At 32.1% G+C, this 22,063-nt stretch overlaps 1 protein-coding gene across 2 annotated transcripts in view; it reads left to right on the forward strand.

Annotated features, from left to right (window-relative positions):
- Positions 1-22,063, forward strand: part of LOC129221536 (FAS-associated factor 2-like) — a 56,335-nt gene that overhangs the window by 27,235 nt on the left and 7,037 nt on the right. For both annotated transcript variants that reach the window (XM_054856027.1, XM_054856028.1), the window contains exons 9-11: positions 1,250-1,427; positions 8,162-8,333; positions 10,316-10,459. In XM_054856027.1, coding sequence (XP_054712002.1) covers positions 1,250-1,427; positions 8,162-8,333; positions 10,316-10,459 — 494 coding nt within the window. The remainder of the gene's footprint in view (positions 1-1,249; positions 1,428-8,161; positions 8,334-10,315; positions 10,460-22,063) is intronic.

Raw genomic sequence — 22,063 nt, forward strand, 5'->3', positions numbered from 1 at the left:
CTGCACCCATTAGCCAAGGCTAAAGTAGAAATGTCGTTATAACATTTCAAACTTTTACTTGTAAAAACAGTTCCGTATCTGCTAAGAGTTTGGTTCTGAGCAGTATTGAATATTTTATGTATTAGTCTAGTTGTACATCTAATTTCTGTTTTATTTCCTTTAAAAATTTTACGATAACAACACATCTCTTATCCTAAAACTTATGATCTACTTTGGCTCAGCATTAAAATTTTAAGAAACACGTAAGAGGGGTTTGGAAAACAGAAGACATAAAATTTAAAACCAAAAGATAAAAACTGGGAACTCCATTCAACGGATAAAGAGAGTGATTAAAGCCTCAATTTATAAGGTCACAGTAACATGGTTTTACTACAGAAGATAAAGAGGAACTGGAAATTTTAGGACATACAGGAGAAGTCAACCTAGTTGCTTCTTATAAATTTTGGGAAAATTTAGGAAATTTCGTTGATGTAGAATGGAATTGCCTCAGGTTTCCAGGGATGGCTGTTGATCTTAGAGAAGAAGGAGCTGTTTTTGAAATGTACCAGCAAGTTTTGGAAGTGGAAGAAAATAAACGGTTTATTATTTTACAGATGGTGTATTGTTGATAAAATTATTCAACCTCCAAATCTAATGAAAAGATGACTGTTCTCTGTCAGCAATTTGAGACTTTGAATTTTTTAACTTTCCATAAAACAAATATGTGTGACTCAAACTTTATATTCGAAATGTATTTTTCTTTCAAATAAATAAATTTTCGTATGAACACAAGTCTTTCTTAGTCTGTAGTTAGTTATACATTGATTTAAAAAAAAGAAAACCAGCTTACGCCAAAATAACCCAAATGCACGGATAACATTGACCCAAATAAAAATCAATTGAAAAGGATAGTAACACTTTAGGAGAAAATAAAATGATTTCTGTTCAAAAATTAAATTAAGAGTACTCTAGATGAGTAAAAATGTGGCCACTGTTTAGAAATAGGAATAGTAACAAAAATATTGAGTGAAAATTTGAAAAAAGTTCCAAACTGTGAGGCATGTATCTATGGTACTTAAAAAATATTAAAGAACTAGTAGACTTGTACTTTTTAATTTTCTTGATTAGTCATACATTATCATAACAGGAGAGGCATATAAAGTTTTGAAAACTTTTGTAAAATATTTATTTTACTCAATTTTTGAGTGACGTAGATTTCAGGTTAATACTTTTAATTTGTTTGTGATTGAGTGTTCATTTTCTTCCTTAGTATCCCAGGCACTGCGGGAAAATACATTCCCCTTTCTAGCTGTGATTGTATTAAGAGAAAACAGAATGACTGTGGTTGCTCGACTTGAAGGTCCCACAGATTCTGAGGTGCTAATTAGGAGGTTAAATGTTATTATGAACGACAATGAAGCATCTCTAATAGCTGCTCGACTGGAGAGGTATGTTTTATCTTACAAGTGCTTTTAATTCTAGTAAAATGTTTGCATTCATGCTTTTGTATCATTATTTTTCATATTCTGTTTTTGTATATTGATATTATGCTTAAAGATTGACAAGCAAAACAACTATAATATTTAAATCTATTACAAAGTTTTAATGGCTGTTTTTGCCCTTGTTATAAGTTTTATAACAAAAAGGGTTTTCAGTCACACCTAAATAAAATCTGAAAATGCAAATTTCAAAATGATGAGCAAGCTTTTTATTCACAATGTATGATAGTCCAGTCAATAGGTAGAAAAAAACGGGCTTACCTTACAAAAAATGGGGTCAAAGATTTTTTTTTTAAATTAGTATATACTAGTGCCAATATGAAAAAGACCAAGTTATCCAACACGAAAGACCTCGGGAGAAGTTTTGGGGGCCGAAAACCCCCAAAAATTTGTGACTTTTTGTGGTATTTCCAAAATATCTGGGTTAAAATTAGAGAAAATGGTTAAAATTAGAGAAAAACTTCGAATGTAAATGTTGAAGAAGATTAAATTTCCTTCAACTTTTGTCATTACAACATTTTTGTAGCATGAAAAGCAAGCGAGTTACAGCTTCTTGAAAGTCACACTTTTCTGAACCCCTCAGCAAAGTGGGTAGAAACACCGGCTGCCTGACCTTGGAAATAATTTGTCTTTCGCAGCTGAGGGTAAATCAGCCTCTGTTCCCTTTAACATAAACAGAACACCCCCATTCTATCCCTTTTTTTTCCTCCAAATGCGATGTTTACGCGTATTGGTCATTTCAGAGTTCGAGCAAGAGTCTGTTTTATCAATTTGTGTGTTTTGTATTAATTTTTTTTGTAGAAATGATTACGCCTGACCAAGATGTTTTTTTTATTTGCAAAATCAGTTTGAATGAACTAAATTCCCCAAAGAAAGATTTCTGGCAAATTATAACAACGAAAATCGTCTTATCCAAATTCTTAAGACGTATTTCGAAGAGGGTGACATTGAAGCCAGGCAGTTCTTTCAAAGGTGAAGGAAATTGAAAAGATTGTTATAGCGGGCGAGAATATGGATCTGTTGGTGCTGATGACAGCTTTAGGACAGCCTTTCAGCAACTTGTTCTTTTTAAAACCTGGAAGAGGGAATACTTGTGATTTGTTTTTTTCCCCCACTAAATCCTTTAAGTTTGACCCCAGCAATATTCTTTTTATCTATGCGTTTAGCGGGTGTGATACGACATCGACAATCTTTGGCCAAGGCAAAATTAAGTTGTGCAACATAGTCAAAAAAATTCCTGAAATTTCGGAAGCTATTGAAGTATTTATGGATCCAATAAGTCATCATGATGCCGTAGCTGCAGCTGGAGAAAATATTTTGAAAATATTATACACAGGTGACGTAAGGTATTTGAACCTATCTTTGGATACTTTGCGATTTAATCTTTTTATAAAACCAGTATACAGAGTCAAAATAAATTTTGCAGGGCTACCTCCAGTGTGCAAAAAAAAAAAAAAAAAAAAAAAATGCTGGACGTTATCATTCATATTGGTGCAACCAGCGAATTCTAAGTTGGTTGGGCAACATAACTGATCTAGGGAAATAGGGTTGGGAACACAGAATGCAAGGTCTATTGCCTGTTGACTTGAAAAGTGATTCAGCTCCTCAGACTCTTTTGAAGATTGTATCTTATTGTACCTGCAAGAAAAATTGTACTAGAGCCTGTTCTTCTTGTAAGGTGGGTTTGAAATGCTCCAGCATGTGCAATCACTGCAGTGGCATAAATTGTGAAAATGTTGCACAAATTTCATCTTTGGATGAGACTGCAGAAGATGATTTGTCCTAGGAGCTTTTGGAATCACAGCAACAAGATGAACAATTCAAGGACCACAGATTCTTTCTATCCCCTACAGATTCTGAACAAGGAGAACCTGGGCCTTCAAAACGGCTTCAAATAAGATAAACAACGTATTTTGTTGTCTTTTCTCTATTTGCTTTAAGATCGAATGAATCTCCCTGTAATTTAGATGCACGTATTAAACTTCCACAGTTGGATTTTCATTTTGAAAGGTAATTCTTTTGGTTTTTCATTCCTTAAAACGTCAGTTTCTGCAGAATATTTTCAAAGTGTTCATTACTCATTACTTTTGTACCTTCATTTGTGCATTATTGTGTCTATTGTTTGCTTATTAGCACCCTAATATTTATTAATTCACATTTATATTCAACTATCGCATTTTCGCTTGTAATAGTTAGAAAAGATGGTACGAATTATGTGCTTTCAATGAATGTGTAGATTATGTAATTAAATTACAAATAAATATAAATCAAATAGTATTGGAGTCTGATGAAGACTACTTCTATCAGATCCGAAATATTAGTTCATGAGCGGTGGGGAGAAGCTTTATTATTATTGTATCAACATAGGATGCATGATTGTGTTGATTGTTTGCTTATTAGCAGGGCCTGATTACCGCACAGGCCTACTAGGCCTGGGCCTGAGGCCTCCTCTTCCTAAGGGGCCCCAAATTACTTAAAGAATTATGCATGACATTACAACTATACAAAAAATACCCACATCTTTTAAATAATAGTCTTCAGGGGCCTCAAAATTATTATGGGCCTTGGGCCTCACTTTTAGTTAGTCGAGCTCTGCTTATTAGCTGCCTAATATTCATTCGTTCACATTAATATTTAAAGATTGCATCTTTGTTTGTAATAATTAGACTAGAATGTACGAATTATATGCCTCAAATGAATGTATATAATGTGTAGTCCAGTTACAAACTGCAATATATCATCTGTTATTGGAGTCTGATGAAGACTACCCATGTCAGACCGGAAATGTTAGTCCGTGAGCAGTGGAGAAGGAGCAGGAAACTCAAACTGTCGATAAACTCTCTGAAACTAAAGTTTCTATTCGAGTTCTAATAATTGTGATGCTTTGTTTTCGGTGTGAATGCTTTTTTTTTGCGGAGTGGAGGAAAACTGCCTATTTTCAAAGAGCTATAGCAAGTTTGTTATTTGTGCTACAAAAAAGTTGTAAATACGAAAGTTGTAGGAAATTTAATGTTCTTTAAACTTTGTATTTGATATTTTTTCCTAAGTTGAACCATTTCAGAGATATTTTGGAAAAAACAAAAAAAGTCATAAATTTTTGAGGTTTTTCGGCCCCCAAAAGTTCTCCCGGGGTCTTTCGTGTTGGATAACTTGGCTTTCCCATGTCGGCATCAATATGTACAAATTAAAAAAAAAAAAAAAAAATGTTTGACCCCATTTTTTGTAAGGTAAAATGTATCTATTGACTGGACTATGGGTTGAGCTTTGCTGAAAAAATAGCTAAACTAAAATGTTTTTAAGTAGCTATTTGTTGTTGGGGGAAATTGAGGGTATAGAACAGTTGAGGAGTTTACTTTCAAAACGGATTATATCCAGTTTTATACTTTTTTAGCAAAACGAAAAAACGTTTTACGCACAAGCACTAACTGCTAGAATTTCGAATTTCTCACAATATTTTGGTAGAATAACAAGTGACTATTGGCATAAGTCTAGTAATTTTTCCTCAATTTTACCAGACCTAAATTTGCCAATTTTATTTTGGATATATTCCTTTTTAATGTAAAGCAGTGGATATCATCCCTTTTTCAAAAAAAAAGGAAAATTAATTTGAATTTTGACATCTTGAATTCAAATTATGCTTTTCGCAATCACGATTCTGTGTATGTAGGCGTGTATGTTTGTGTGTGGGGGTATGTGTGTTTGTGTGTAGGCATGTGTGTTTGTGTCTGTGTGCTGGCATTCATACTGACAACTACCTAGACTTAACTGTAAAAGACTTGGCGAGAAATAAGGGGATGAATATACACCGTTTAGGTGGTGAAACCAAGGTTTAAGAATTTTTTAACAACAGATATAAACCACTTCATGAAGAAAGAAATTACTGGGTCGATAAAGCTTATATTAGAGATTCTGAAAACGGAAAAAAAAAATTGGTATTTATTAATAATTTAAAAAAATATATATATTTACATATTGTTAAATTTGAGAGAGAAATGAATTGAACTATTATATCATTCCAAAGTCCCAGCAACTATCAGGGTTTTAAAGATACAACAGAAGACTAAGGAAAATGTAAAAAATATGAAATGATGAAGAAAATATACAGCAATAAGATCTTGATGTCATGGGGAGGCGAGGGGGGATGTTTGGTGATGCATCAGAAGATACAGACAGTCTTCAGCATATAATTTGTTTAAAGATAGTGCCAAATGTAATGTCAGTGCCTACTGTGTCACATTTGGACAAAGTGTTGTGGTTGCTTCAAAAAAAGATTTAAAAAAAATTTGCTGTGCGATGCATTTTTTCGGAAAACTCATATATCCATTTTGCATAAGTCAATTTGCATTGTTGAGCAAAACTATTGTATTTAGTAGCCAACCCCAAAGCAGAATACTACCAAATTTGCGACGTACATCGCAGAACAGATGCCCGAGCTGCAGAACAATTCTGTTCAAATGTGGGAGGAAAACTGACTTTTCTGCAGAAATTCAGCATTTTTCAGTAAAATTTCTGCAGAAACCACGGTGCAGAAAATCTGCAGAAACATGATGCCGAAAGTCTGCAAAAATTGCAATGCAGACAATCTGCAGAAACTGCAGTTGAGAAAATCCAAAAACTGCAGATTTTCTTCAAATATCTTCCAACTCAAAATGGAACTTTGCAGAAATTCTTCAGATTCTTTGAAATAAGAAGAAAAACTAAAATTCTTGCAAATTACGATAATTTGGCGGAAAACTCGCGATGTTGAATTCAATAAGTCCTTTTTAAGACTTTCCCAATCGATCTTGAGCCACTGCAATTTCCACTATACACATATTTTTTGGAAACGTGCCAGCATTGAAACACGTCCATCGCCGGAAATTGAGTGCCTTGTTTGAGATTTCAATCCCTTTGCATTCAGAAAATATTTCAATTATTTAGAAAGTTTTAAAGTGTTTTATTATATTCAATCCAAACTCCACTCATTTTATTTATTATTTCAGTAATTTCTTTATTTAGTAACATTTTAATGTGGTCGTTTCCAAAATTTTAAAGGTATTTTTTTCTGAAAGAGCATGCTTAAAAAAAATTGGATCTGACAATTTTTAAAATACTTTGTTTAAGTTTAATATTTAAATTTTGATAAATTTGTTTATGTTTAATATTTAAAAAAAATACTTAAATCAGAGCGCTTTCATTGATTACGCTTCTGCCGACAACATCACAAATGATGAAATTCATTGTTGCCATTCACAGAGCAAAATATTTAATTTGCATCTTTACTCACGTGTATTGGCAATGATAGGGTTGATAGCAAGCTTAGAGTGCAATATTTAATTCACTTCTAGATTATCATAACGGTGGAAATGTGGTAGAAAGATGCGCCAAAGTGCATCATTTGTGACGTCATCAAGACCACGTCTTATTTGAAAAAAAGGACATTTTAAAAAATAACTGTTGGGAAAATGAAAGTATTTTCTGGGTCCATGTTTTTTTTGCTTATTCTATCAATTTAGGTGACTAAAAGTAGTACTTTTGACTGAAGCAAACAACTCCATTGCTCCTTCATGCAATGTAAAATTAACCAAAAAAATGTGGTTTGACATCTAGGTTTGGATTTTTATAAAATTTTGTATCTTTGCTCTTTCTATGCATTTTAGAAAGCATATCAACTATTTTTGGTGAATCTCAATTGGTTTAGGTTTGACACCTTGTTTAAGTTTTTTTGATTTTATAGTTTTCATCATCAACTAATTTTCCAAATTCAGTGCTCTTTAATTAGTCCTTTGGTTGAAAACTGTGATGTTTTTGGAAATATCTCATTACTACAAAAATAAATAGCAACAGTCCAGTTAAAAAAAAAATCCTATATGAAACGATTTTTTTTTTGGCACCCAATTTGTGGAAAATGTCACGTTTTTTCACATGCATTGCTTGAAGTACTTGCAGAACAATTTTGGTCGAATGATTTGACGTTGCAGAACATTCTAAAGTTTTCTGCTTTGGGGGTAGCTAATAACAAAGCCAGCACTTACACTGCGATTCCCTTGGGAAAATTTTTGTGTTGTGGGTGAGGAATTCTAGTTAGCACTAAAATTTGTTACTTGGGATAAACTCGCTTTATAGCCATTTCGCATAGGTCGAATCTCATTGTATGTAGTGCGAGTCCATTGTAATGTTATGTGTGTTTCTGTTTAAACATTGTTGAAATATGTCTGGTATGAAACTTACAAGTTTTCCAATCACTTTATTATAACTTGAAAGTGCCAATTTTACTAACTAAATTTTGTAAAAGAAGACATTTTGTGATAAGGGCTTTTCTGAAGTGAACACTTTTATTTCACAGAATTTTGTGAAGGTGCTGCAGGGCTGACCTAATTTGTATCTAGATCGATCCTTGACATGTTTGATGAAAATATTATTCACAAGAAAGCATAGTAGTAAAATGGGGCGGAACTGTTATATTAGAATAATGCGTTTAATTAATTAAAATACATGAAATTTAAACCATTTTGTTTCTTAGTCTAAACTTAAAAGCTGTTATCAGACTAAATAAAATTTGTTAAGTTCTGCTCAGTTCTTTTGATGAAATCCCTTTTGCTTTCATCAGCTGTTGTCTCGCACTAGTAAAGCTAGCTATTATTTGCATAACATTTTTTTAATCCAAAGCTTTTTCTTCGTAACATTAAATTTTTTTTAAAAAGGCAAGAGCGTACTATGAATCAAACAATAAGGCGTCAGCAGGATGAAGCCTACATTGAATCCTTGAGAGCAGATCAAGAGAAAGAACGACGCAAAAGGGAAGAACAAGAAATAAAAGCTAAAATTGAATTAGAAGAACGTAATAAGATTTTGGAAGAGCAAAGGAGGAAAGAGGTATCATGTCCTATGTTAAATTTTAATATCATATGCATTGTACTATTTGAAATAGTTAATATTTTGCACAGGCGGTTTGAATTTAGAACAATGTTTTCACTCCCCCATAATTGGTGAATCATTTTTCTTCCATATTCTAAGGGTGATTGGTTCTGGCACTTTATTGGATTTCTGGTAGTTTCATCTTTGAAAATACTGGGAATTTCAGTATTTTCAGAAAAACCTAGTTTTCTAAAATTTAAGAACAATCAATTAAATCTATAAAAATAGATTATGAAATTGTCAATTTATCTTATTCTCTTTTCACTATAACTTATTTAGGGTGATGATCAAGGGGATTGTTTGTTTTGCTTATACACAGAATTCTGGTATTTTTTCATGTGTTAATGCCGGAAATCCAGCTTCTTTCTTTGTCTTTGTCTATCCACCCCTGAAATTTTCCCCCTGTTCCACATTTTCAGCAGTTTTGTCAATAATTACTAATATTATTCATCATATAGAGTTGTCCAAATGGCATTCTAAAACAAGTTTATGTTAATAATTCTTTATTTGCTGTTTTTATAACTTTTGATGGCTTCATTTTGAAAAATATGATCGCTTCCCATCCAATATGAGAATTAAATTTTCTCATTTTTGATGCTTATTACACTTTGCTAGGTGGTAGTTAAATGAAATTCCTTTTCATTTTTATTAAAATTGTAGTTTAAAAATTTTCAAGTGTAATTCTGTGTTCTTAATGAGAATCAGAATGTGTTTAAATTTGAATCACTGGGTTAAAAAGTTATTATATTAATATATTCATTGTTGAGCTTTTAAATGCGACCATAAAAATAATGATTCTGAAAGAAATTTTTTTATATGCTGTTTTTATGTTTTTATCATCTTCATTTTGAAAATCTTGATCTCTTTGCATTTGTTTTGGGAATTGGATTTTTTGCATTTTTGACATTTACTATATCTTGTTAAGAAACAATCACATGAAATTTATTTTTTTAATTATTAAGATCAATAAATTTAAAAGTTTTAAATTCAATACAATGCTTTTTAAGAGTGTCAAATATCAAAAAGTTAAATGTGTGATCGCAACCTGAATTTTATTTTTATTTCAATTATTCTAAGTTTTTTTAAATGCATGCATAACATCTCTAATTAATATTTCATTTCTGTATCAATAAAAGTGTTAAATCTTTGAATCAGTCAGTGAATATGTATTGATTAGGAGATTTATGCCATCTAGTTAAATTCATTTGAATATGTTCTGTGGCAAGTCCAATTTTCTTTACCCAGAAAGTATTTGCAAGTGACAAACAAAAAAATACAAGGAGACTTTTCTTTTCACCTTTAAAAACATTTTTTTTTTTAAATGTGTGGAGATAATTGGTACAATACCAGCTCAAAAGTCATCTTATAACTTGTTAACAATTTAAGTAAAGAACATACACACAGTATTTTGAACCCAGAAAGTATTTGCAAGTGACAAACAAAAGAATACAAGGAGACTTTTCTTTTCACCTTTAAAAACATTTTTTTTAAATGTGTGGAGAAAATTTGTATAATACCAGCTCAAAAGTCATGTTATAACTTGTTAACAATTTAAGTAAAGAACATACACACAGTATTTTGATTCAGAACTATTTGAATTTCTGAAGAAATGTGTCTTGTACCTTTGTCAAAGCAGTTTATGTATATATTAAAATTATGTATATTAAGGTAATAAGGTTTCTAGTTTAAAAATGCCCCGTGTTTTCTTCAATACTTTCAGGTAATCTTTCATGAACTCACAATAACCCCTGATATTCTAATTATTACTTTTTATGTACATTATCTTAAGATTTCCAGTTTAATTTCAGTGTTTTTATGTTTACATCATTCTTAGGCTTTTGATTATTCTTGTATAGACATGCTTCTCCCTTCCTATTTTATTTCCCTTGTACTATTTACAGTCATTTATAAAAATCTTTTTGTTTGAATTTAATTTTTAGGACATTAGGCGTCAAAAAATCGAACTTGCTGATCAAATACCAGAAGAGCCTCCAGAGTCTGATTTTAAAGCAATTCGATTGATGATAAAATTGCCAAATGGAACAAGATTAGAGAGGAGATTTAACAGAGAGCAGTCTATGAAGGTATTTCCTCCATCCCCTTTCTTTCATATTTTAATCTCAATTTGTATTTCTCATGATCATTTTTACACTTTGAAAAACAGTAAAACGCTAAATTTATTTCCCTTTTCCCTTAAATTTTCTTAGTTCAGTCAGCTTTGGTGAAGAAAAATAATGAATACTTCTGATGTTAAAAATATTGTACAGAGTGTGCAAAAATGAATATCCTAACTTTTCAGGGATATTAAAAGAAACAAAAAAAAAAAATAAATAAATAAATAAATCCTGCATGTTTCAGAAGAAGTGAATGTCTTTGTTCCAGCTTTTGTGTGAAAAGTCTAGTATAACTCTTAATACCACCAACGTTGTACGGCCGACTGAATTGTTATGCTGTTAATTCATCATTGTGAAAAAAATTTAAACGGCAATGATTGTGGACTGATGTCTATACATTAATGCTTGAATTTTCAGTCTGTGTGGTACCAACTCTTTCGCTGAGAGGAAAATTCTAAACTGGTTTAATCATGTGGGATGTGTATCAGTTTTCTGTGCTGCATCAATGCATTGCACCGTCCTACTAGGCAAAAGTTATTTCAATCAAAAATAATTTTTTTACCATTCAATAAAGGTTGGCCTGCTATTAAATAACTGGCTAAGTGGCCAATTGCTGTTTACTGTTGATTAATCAGAGCATCTCTAATTTTAACCTTTAAAAGTTAAGATAAAGGGCTTTTTTTCTTCTTTTTTTAGAATTTAATTCCCTTTTCTCCATAGGCGCAAAATAAAAGCTTGTTGGGAGCTCTCTCATTGCCAATAGGGTGGTTTTCTCTTCGTTTATCATGCAAAAAGGATCAGCCGAAAATGAGTACAACCTAAAAACATTTCTGCCCATTTAAATTTCTGGTAAATGCACAAATATAGGGGTTTCTAAAATGAGTGCCACAAGGAGAGACAAGGCCTGCTGCGAAAGATCCATGGTATCACTATGTATTAGAGCATTTTTTAACATAGGTACTACGCGACACCAATGTCGCGTAGTGAAAAAATTCTGTCGCCTAGAAGATGCAAAATCAAACTACTGGGCGACATTGGAAAGTTCAATAATGGTTCCACTCCTCGTTTTTGTAAACGGATTTCAAACCTTTCTTTTTTTTTTTTCTCTTGAGTGATAACAGAATTACATCGGGCTTTTTCCAGCAGTCAGCCAAAAGCAGTTTTTCTCTTTTTTTCCTACTCGTTTAAAACCACCCGACTGGGTACGAAAACATGTCATCCCCTGCGGGTTAAGGGGTGCTAATCGTTGTCGCCATCCAGTCATTGTACATCGGGCAGACTCTGTGGTGTAAATTCCAGACTAATCAGTGATTCACTCGGGGTGTGATGATTTTTAGCGGGAACTTGAGGGCTTATAAACAAAATGGGCAATTTAGAGTAGAAGAGTTTACGAACGAAAGGCGTTTTCATTGGCAGAATTTTTTTTTCTTCTCGTCACCACCACTCAGCATGAAACGTTTTTCTTTCCTTCATCAAAAAAAGGTAAGAGAGATAAATGATTAGGCTTTGATTTTAATTTGTTATTTAATTCAAATACATGCGCTTTTTGTTTTAATATATGTCTGAATAAATAAGAAGAATGTCGGGATATGGTTTAGAGCGGGGGTTTCAACCTCCTCAACCTGCCACATTCATCCATAACTCTTTTTAGAATAAACGCTCAGTAGCATGGGGCAGGGGCGGATACAGAAAAATCTTTTGAAGGGGGCCCGGTAAATTGAATGCCCCCCCCCCCCCCACACACACATACATTCGATGTTTCATAACAAAGTTTTCATGAATTTATTTTAAAATGTTTTATTTATTTATTTGTTTATTTTTTTAATATTCCTTCTGGTGAATATGAATCTACTTCTATAAGTTCATGAATATTATTTACTAACTAGAAAATCGCCCGTCAAGGTATGACGGGTGAAAATTGCTTCTACATTTGAACGAAGCCATTGCCTGTTTGGTGATATTTTGATACTTAAAATTGTAACACTAACTCCCGTGGATTAACCCTAAACTCCAGTAGGTAGCGTTCATTGTTACCAAGTATCATATTTTCAATGCCTGTCAAAATTTTAAATGAAAAGAAAAAACTATTTTAAAATAATATTATTAGGAAGATAACATTGCTTTTAAGTAAGCTACAAATTTTAGTAGAGTTATTATGCATTTCTTTTGTTTTTTTGAATTGAATTTTAGAACTTGTTTCTAAGTAACACTCACGACACATATGGTTAGACTTTGTTAAGATGTGCCGTTTCCGTTAATAATCGTGGTTTTTCCAAGAAACTGCCAGATGATTTCTTTCATTTTAACTACACATTAAAAAATATATATATTATTGATTCCATCAAGGAAAAATTAGTGAACGAATCATGATATTACGTTTCTTTGAGTTCGAAACCAGTGAGTTAAATGTATTCTGCCACTCTGGGCATCTGACTCCAGCATTACTTCTTTAGCAAACAAAACTGCTTTTGTTCAAAATATTCAGTGTGTTTTGTGTTCTCTTTAATTATCTATAGAGACGTACCGAGTACTCGGTAACTACTCAGTACTCGGTCTACTCGGCCAATTTGCCAAGTACTCGGTACTCGGCCAAATTCTGATCAGATACTCGGCCAATACCGAGTAGTTGCAAAAAATTGAATATTGTCCAAGATAGATACTAAAATTTATTTTTAAAAAAAGAACAAGCATTATATTCTGCAATCATTTACAATTAAAATTTATAAGTCAAATTTAAATTTTGAGAATAATGAAGTTTGTAATGCTTTAATGGAATAAATTTTTATTTTAATGTCCTCAAAGTTAATAAAACTTATTTATTAAAAATTATGCAAAAAAGGTAAGTATATAAAGTATGGAATTTTACATTAAAAATGGATTTTTGCTACAAACAAAAATTAGTTATAAAAAATATAAAAATACCTTTGCTTAAAAAAGAAAAGGAAATAAAACAACGTTAAAAGCACAGTGCAGGAACACTGCAGACACGTGTTTTGGCGTTACAAGGAATTCCTTTTTCAATGCACAAAATGGGAGCTCGTGGATGTAAAGGCATCCGACAAAAGTCGAATTGTTTTGTCGAATGTCTTTAAATTCTTTAGCTCACATGTTATGCACTGAAAAAGACATTCTTTGTAACGGGGAGGGGGGGGGGGGCAGCAGAAACATGTGTCTGCAGTGTTCCTGCACATTTGTTTTATCTGCTTTTAAAATTATTTATGTTTGGCGGACTAGAACTATAATTGATTGGTATACCGTGAAACCCCTCCTAACGGACACCCCTCAAAGGCGGACACCCCTCTTATGCGGACAGTTTTTAATTCCCCAGTTCCAATGCAAATAACATTACTAAACCCCTGTTCTGCGGACACATCTCTATTGCGGACAAAAAAAAATTGTCCTGTTAGTGTCCGCATTAGACGGATTTTACTGTAATTTGTTTTAATTCCAACTTGATCAATCATACCTTTTATTTATTTATTTTTAATTTTAAAAATATTTTTTTTTTTTTGTAAAATTTTTGACACAAACAAAATTGTTTATACTAGTGTTCGCCCAGTGGTCGAAATTCGACCATATTCATTAATGAATATTTGAGAAAACTTGTATGAATTTAACTAATTCTAACATTTTTATTTCTACTCTTACTCATGTTTACTGCATATCTGGAAGCATACAATTTTTATATGTACACAAAATAAAAAACAGTAATAATTTATTTCAATTTTGCTTTTTGTCTGTTAATCTCAAAATAAATGGATTAAAAAAGATATTTCAGAAATGGGGTCGTTTCCGAAATTTTAAAAGTATTTTTTTTTTTTTTTGAAAGAGCATGCTTAAGAACAAAGGTTTTAACCAATTTTTAAATAATTTGAAAAAAAATTTAATATTTTTTAACAATTATTTTAATTGATGCCAGAGTTCGTACGCCCTTGAAAAACCTTGAAAAGTGCTTGAAAAAAGAAAGTTCATTTTCAAGTGCTTGAAAACCTTGAAAAAGTTTTAAAACCTTGAAAAAGTTTCTTAAATTCTCTCAAAAATCAACGAATTGTGCTTAGAAGTTTTAAAAAAGTATTTCACCAATGCAATTTTCTGAACATGTGTTCAGTATGCAACATCGCGAAAAATTGCTTCCGTGTTTGGGATTTCAATCCTTTTGCATCTTGTAAATATTTTGATGATTTTTACAACCGAAAGATATTTTGACATATCAGGGGTCTGTCCAGGATGTTTCACAGGGTCCGTTTTTTGTGAAAAATTAAATAATTTTGTGAAAAATGAATAAATTTTGTGAAAAATAATTAATTTTGCAAAAAAGAAAAAAAGAATTTTTTTATTAAAACGAAATTTTATAATTTAGAGATGGCACAAACTGCATCAATTAAACTTAAAGTTGAGTGTTTTCCTCTTCTATGTCGAGAATATCATTCTGGAGTGTTTTTCTGATATTTGGCGGGAAGGGGCATCGCTCTTTCAAGTATCAATATTTATCTACCATTCTACATTTTGTTAAATTATACTACAAATATTTCTGTCCAGCATTTAAAATAATTGTAACCAAAAAAAATAAATAAATAAATAAATAAAATTCAGAATAGGGTTCAGCATTTAACTTTGTGACCCAAGACACTCTTAAAAAGCACAGAATTTCGTTTAAAAACGTATAAATTCCGTGATTTTAACAAAAATAAAAAGTTATTTTTATTGTTTACCTCTTAACAAAGCGCAATAAACATCAAAAATTCGAAAAATCGGATTCCGATAGCGGATGCAAAGAAATCGCAATTCTCAAAGTGAAGGCATCAAAAGTATAAAAACGACTTGTAAAAGAAATATTTTTGATAAAATTATTTTAAAATTGCATTTTAGAGTCCCATGATAAACATTTCATTAACATCTGTGGACACAGTTGAAGCAAAAAAAAAAAAAAAAAAAAAAAAAAAAATAAATAAATAAATAAATAAATAAAAATAAATAAATAAAAATAAATAAATAAATAAATAAATGAAATAAAATAAACCATCTATTCAGCATTTTAATTTTTGACTCATAACAGAAAATGGAATTTTGCTTTAAAAACTTGAAATGAGAGTTCTAACAGAAATAAAGAGACTTTTCATTTATTTGCATCCTAATAAAGCGAAGTTGGCTCGAAAAAAGAACAAAATATGATTCTCATATCAGATTTAAAGGATTGCATTTTTCAAAATGTAGACATCTAAAGAAAAAAAAAGGTAATTAAAAGAGTTTATTTAAAGTTAATCATCCTTGTTAGCATCGAAAAATCAAAACCCATATAATTTTCTCCCAAAATAACAATTAAACATCCCACCGCACTGTAAAAACGCAAATATTGACAAGCTAGCAAAATGAGAATATTTTCTAATCAAGTCATTATAAAGGTTCAATGCCAGATGCTAAGTGGTGATAATTTTGAAGTTGGTAACCCTATCTGAAGCGATCATATTTTTTCCCCACCCTTACTATCCTTTTACAGTTCTAAGTTCATTTCGCAGATATATATTATTATTGTTTATTAAATCATGAGCGGGGAGAAAAGTGTTTACCAATGCCTTTTCAGAAAAGTTTACAACAACACCGCTGCTAATTAGCTGTGATAAAACAAACAAACAACCATTATATTTATTTGGCAGTAGCAATTATTTATCGCTTGCAGGAGCATCACAAGAGTGCTGATTTTTTTCTTTCAAAATTAGCCGATTTTGTATAAGCTGATCCCTCTAATTTGACTTCAAAAAAGGTTCCAAAAATTATTGGTTTATACACAGAAATATGCATTGTTTTGCTTTCAGATTTGTTCTTTCAATTAACAATTTGTGAAAGATCCGATCTTGTTTATCAGAATTTTGTGAAGGGGCCGTTTTGTTTGATCGGGATTTTGTGAAAGGTCCGTTTTGTTTGATCGGGATTTTGTGAAAGGTCCGTTTTGGTTGATCGGATTTTTGTGAAGGGTCCGTTAACGGATCCAAATATCCTCTGGCCAGACCCCTGCATATGGTACCTTAGATTAGTTTATTTTTTGTTTAATTTCATTAATTAACAAAGAAATTAATTTCGAAACCATGACAACATTGAACTTACTCGGGTTTCGCGGAAAATTGCTCTTGTGTTTGAAATTTCAGTCTTTTTGCATCCTGCAAATATTTAAATATTTTGGCTAATCAAATGTTAGTTTCGCATATGCTACCTTAGATTAGTATATTTTTTGTTTAATTTTAATGAAAAACAAATAAATTTATTTCATGGGAAACATGCCACGTCGAACGAACTCAGACTTTGCGAAAAATTGCTTCTCGTGTTTGAAATTTCAATCTTTTTGCATCTTGCAAATATTTAAATATATTCACTAATCGGATGTTATTTTCATATTTGCTACCGTAGATTAGCATATTTGCTTCCCTTGTTTGAGATTTCAATCCTTTTGCATTTTGTAAATATTTTTATATTTTTGGCAATTAATAGTTATTTTGACACTGCTACATCATATTAGCTTATTTTATTTTTTTATTTTAATAACTAAAGAGTTAAAGAATTTATTACCTTGGTCTTGTTTAATTATTTGCTTATTTATTTTTGCAATTTTGAATGATTATCTTTACCTAATTTTTGGTCATTACAGATTTTTTTTTTTTAAATTTAAATTTCAGCAGTTGAGCACCTAACAAATTAACTTAAAGTTTGTATTTTAAATATAAAGTTGATTTATATAATTTTATTTATAAGTACATCATTTTTTTATGTCTGCTAAAATAAATAAGGTGTATAACTGGGTGGTTGTGTTATGATTATTCACTTGAAATCCAGTAGTGTTCGTTTTTATGCTTTTACCTCCTTATAACTCCAATTTTCCCCTTTTCCTCAAATGTTCAAAATTACTACTTTATTATGGTTGTGGGTACTTGGAGCTTACTGAAAGAGGCTTTAATCAGCAAAGGGGTAGATAGCTTAAGGAGGGTCTTTCATCTTCATTTGGATCTAATAAATTGACCAGTACCAGCCTAGCTAGGCCCAGTGCCTGTTGCTGGTTATCAACAGGCACTGGGCATGGTATTTCTATGCAGAATATTTTGACTTAATAAACTATTTTATGAATTGTATGCATAGCAAAAGTTATTGTTGTACATATGTATAAATCTGAACTTGCACATTTATTGTCTATTGTAAGTTAATCAATGAAAGCTGAATAGGCTCAAGTTTGCATTCAGAGTATTTATCACTGCTTAAGCTGCTTTTGTATATTTTGAGGTGTAGAGACTGGACTGTGGACTTTCATAAACTTTTCTTACTTCCTAATTTTTAAATTTACTCGAGGACAGTTGAAATGCCTTATTGGCTGAACAGCTAATAAATACATACGAATAATTGATTTGAATACCTATAAATGATTTGCAAACCTAATATTTTTAGAACTTAATAGTGCAAACTGAAATAACTTTCTGGGTAGTGTTTTTGTCCTAACCACCCTTATATTGTAATAAACCACTGTATGGTACTGGAAATAAATGTTGAAACCGGGGGGGGGGGGGGAGTGACTTCAAAAACTCCTCTCTGGCAATGCCATTGAACTTGGGTATTTTAGTTTCTTCCCATAAAAGTTAAAAGCACTTATGAAAGGGTTTTTTAAGTATTAATTTGCTGATTCTAGAAAATATACAAACCTCTGACTGCTGCAACCTTTGAAAAACCTCAAAATTAAACCTCTTGTTATCTGCTTCTCTTTATGACCGAACTTTTCAAACATTTTCAGAAAGACTTTCAACGCAGTAGATCTTTCATCAAAGCGTCTCTTGTTGTAGAAAAAACAATTTTGTTTTCCTATACTTTTTTGTATTATTGCCTTATTTCTATGTGTTTGTAGTAAATGAAATCTGCATACAATATTTTTAGTACAAATTTATGATATTGCCTTGAAAACAAAATTTTTTACCTTGAAAAGTACTTGAAAAGTGCTTGAACTTTTTTCTGCCTAAAGGGTATGAACCCTGGATGCGCAGATTGAAATTCATTTTTTACGCTTCTGCACATGGCATCAAAAGCGATGAAATGCCATTCCCTGATGTCATTAGCTCACAGCGCAAATTATCATAACCTGAAAACGTTGTTGACAGCAAAGTTTAAAACTTTTGCTTGGCTATGGAGTAGCGCGCCAAAGTACGTCACTTGTAACGTCATAAAGACCACGCTTTATTTCCAAAATCAAACATTAAAAAATAATAATAATAATAACTAACTGTCGGGAAAATAAAAGTTTTTTCTGGCTCTATGTTATTTCTTTTGCTTATTCTTGCCCCCCTTGAATAATTTTATTTGGGATACCATGTTGTTTTGTGCTTACCCTATGCAAACAGTCATTTCCCTACTCTTTGTTTACGTATGCAAAGGAAAAAGATTTTTCGCGCTGGCATTGGAAACAAAAAATTTCACGCCAATGGATAAAAATCGCCAATCATCCAATTTTAGAATGGAATGAAGCAGCACAAAACTCAGTTTATACGTAAAACTTCTGCGTGAACAATATTACTTATAAAACTTCTACTATTATTGAGTAATTTGCTTTGACATCGTCATTAGAAATATAAATTTCCAAGTATGAAATGAACGAACTCTACTCGTGGCAACATATAACTGTTCATTCGAAAACACTGGAAGTCGCAAAAAAAGTACAATTTGAAACTAGTATGTTGTGGCCATCACGAAACTTTCTTCTATATTTTTCCTTTTTCTGATCCCTCCCCATGCTTGACGAGGAAGCAATGTTCCCAACAAACACAAAATTACATATGCAAAAACTTGACGACCATCCCGATGTCTGAATTATTGCAAAAGCAAAGCAAAGAGCGAAAATTGAAAGTTATTTTAAAAGCCTTGCTTGAATTAATTACAAATATTTTATTTGTTAACAAACATAAGATGGCAACAGTTAAAAATTTTAAATCATTGAGATAATATTTCCGATCATTTACATACAATTAAAATCACGAGAAATACGCAGACGACAATCTATTACGATTTATCTTTCTTATTGTTGCATTAATAAAGCTATTTTTATTCGCAAAAAAAAAAAAAATCAACACCTCTTGGAGCGATTGGCGTCAAAATTGAACCAAAGCCTGTTTACATATGGATACACATATATTCCAAATTTCAACCAGAACGTAGCATTACTTCTTGAGATAGGGCACTCACAATGGAAAAAAAGAACGGACGATTGCGCTACCCCCATTTTAGCTGTTGACACCAAAATAAAATCAGCTCTGATACCCACTAAGGACTACTTGCCGATAAATTTTTCTTTCATTCCGTTCATTATTTCTTGAGATACAGCAGTCACAATTGACGACAAAAAAAAAACATTCTATAGCTCAAGCCCCCTTTGAGTTATTGACACCAAAATTGAATCAGCACCTGCTCCTGTTAATGGCAACATATGGACCAAATTTTGTTTGATTCCGCCAGTTACTTCCTGAGGAATAGCAAGCACGCGTAACTCAAAAAACGTCCCATTGCTCCACCCCCTTGGAGGAATTCGCGCCAAAAACCAATGGGCACAAGTTCGCATAGGGGCACATATGTGTACCAAATTTCGTTCGATTTCATGCGGTAGTTTTTGCTGTAGAGCGGCCACAAAAAACTGGTCACACACAGACGTGACACACACACATACACACACATACATACATACACACACACATACATACACACACACAGACAGACAGACATTTTCCAAAAATAGTCGAAATGGACTCAGCACACCTCAAAACGTTCGAATCCTTCGAAATTCGAAAATTTGCACGAATCCGATACTTTCTTCTATATATTAGATATAGAAGAAAGTAAAAAAGGTCGTCTTTGAGATTTGATTATGATTAAGGGCGGTGCATGACACACTTTTCAACACCCTCTCCCCCTTTTGTCATAAATTTTGCACTTCACCATACTCCCTCTTCCCTTAGTCACATGTCACGGTATTTTCCATAAACGTTCCTATTTTTAAAAAAAAGCTTGTAGTCACATTCTCCCCATTGTATGCCCCTCTTGTCATGTCTTTCCTCTCCCTTGTCACAAGCTGTTACTATTTCATGAACCCCACCTTAAAGCAGGACTTCATCCGTGGACAGCCCCTATTTTGTGGCAACCGTATGCAAATATACATTTCCCTACTCCTTGTTTTCGTATGCAAAGTAAAAACATTTCTCGAGCTGCAATCGGTGCCAAAAATTTAACGCCAATAGATGAAGAGCGCCTGCCAATTTAACAGCTATCGAAATCTTCCCGAATGAAATGATCCTGCAAAACTCAGATTATACGTAAAACTTCTGCATGGAACAATGCTTCTTTTAATAAGTTGAAGTTGCGTTGACCTTTTGTTAGAATTATTAAGTTCCAAACAGTCAAATAAACGAATCCTACTTGCTACATTAAAAATTGTCCGTTCAAAAACACTGAACGTCGCAATAAAAGTGCTATATTAAAAAAATCGTGTTTGTGATTTGTTTACGGTTTAGAGAAAAACTGACAAATGCTCCACCCTTTGTTGCAAAGTTTCACACTTCACCATAAACCCTCTTCCCTTTGTCACATGTCATACTGATTTTCATAGACGTTCTTATAAAAAAAAAACTTCATGTATGTTCGTCTTGTCATTTATTTCCTCCGCCTTGTCACGAACGGTTACAATTTAATGAACCCCACCTTCAAGAGAGAGTTGATTCGTAGTCAGTTCCTTGCAAATAGACATTTCTGTACTCCTTTTTTAAGAATGCAAAAGAAAAATATTTCTCGTCCTGGCATTAGTGCCAAAATGGATAAAGCTCGCCAATTTCACAATGGAGTCGTTTCCAAAATTTTAAAAGTATTTTTTTCTGAAAGAGCATGCTTAAAAACATAGGATCTAACCATTTTTTAAATAATTTGTTTAAGTTTAATATTTTGAAAAAATTACTTAAATCAGTGCGCTTTCATTATTTACGCTTCTGCCGATGACATCACAAAAGATGAAATGCCATTTAGTGTTGCCATTCACAGAGCAAAATATTTAATTCGCACCGTTACTCACGTGCATTGGCAACGATATGGTTGATAGCAAGCGTAGAGCACAATTTTAATTCGCTTCTTGATTATCATAACGTAGAAACGTGGTAGAAAGATGAGCCAAAGAGCATCATTTGTGACGTCATCAAGACCACGCCCTGTTTGAAAGATTGGATGCTTTAAAAAACTAATTAAAAAATAAATGTTGGGAAAATAAAAGTATTTTCTGGGTCTATGTTATTATTATTATTTTTTGCTTATTCTATCAATTTCAGTGACAAAAAATACTACTTTTGACTGAAGGAAACAACTCCATTATAGAAGTCGTTCTGAATGAAATGATGCTGCAAAACTCCCTTAATACGTAAAACTTCTGTACAAACAATATTCTTTGTAAAAGTGAGCATGATCTTGCTGTTAAATTAGAATTTCCAACTGTCAAATGAACGAACTCTACTCACGGCAACATATAATGGGGTCGTTTCTAAAATTTTAAAAGTATTTTTTTTTTTTTTTCTGAAA

This window comes from Uloborus diversus, chromosome 4 (genome assembly GCF_026930045.1).
Source record: "Uloborus diversus isolate 005 chromosome 4, Udiv.v.3.1, whole genome shotgun sequence".
Lineage (NCBI taxonomy): Eukaryota > Metazoa > Arthropoda > Arachnida > Araneae > Uloboridae > Uloborus > Uloborus diversus.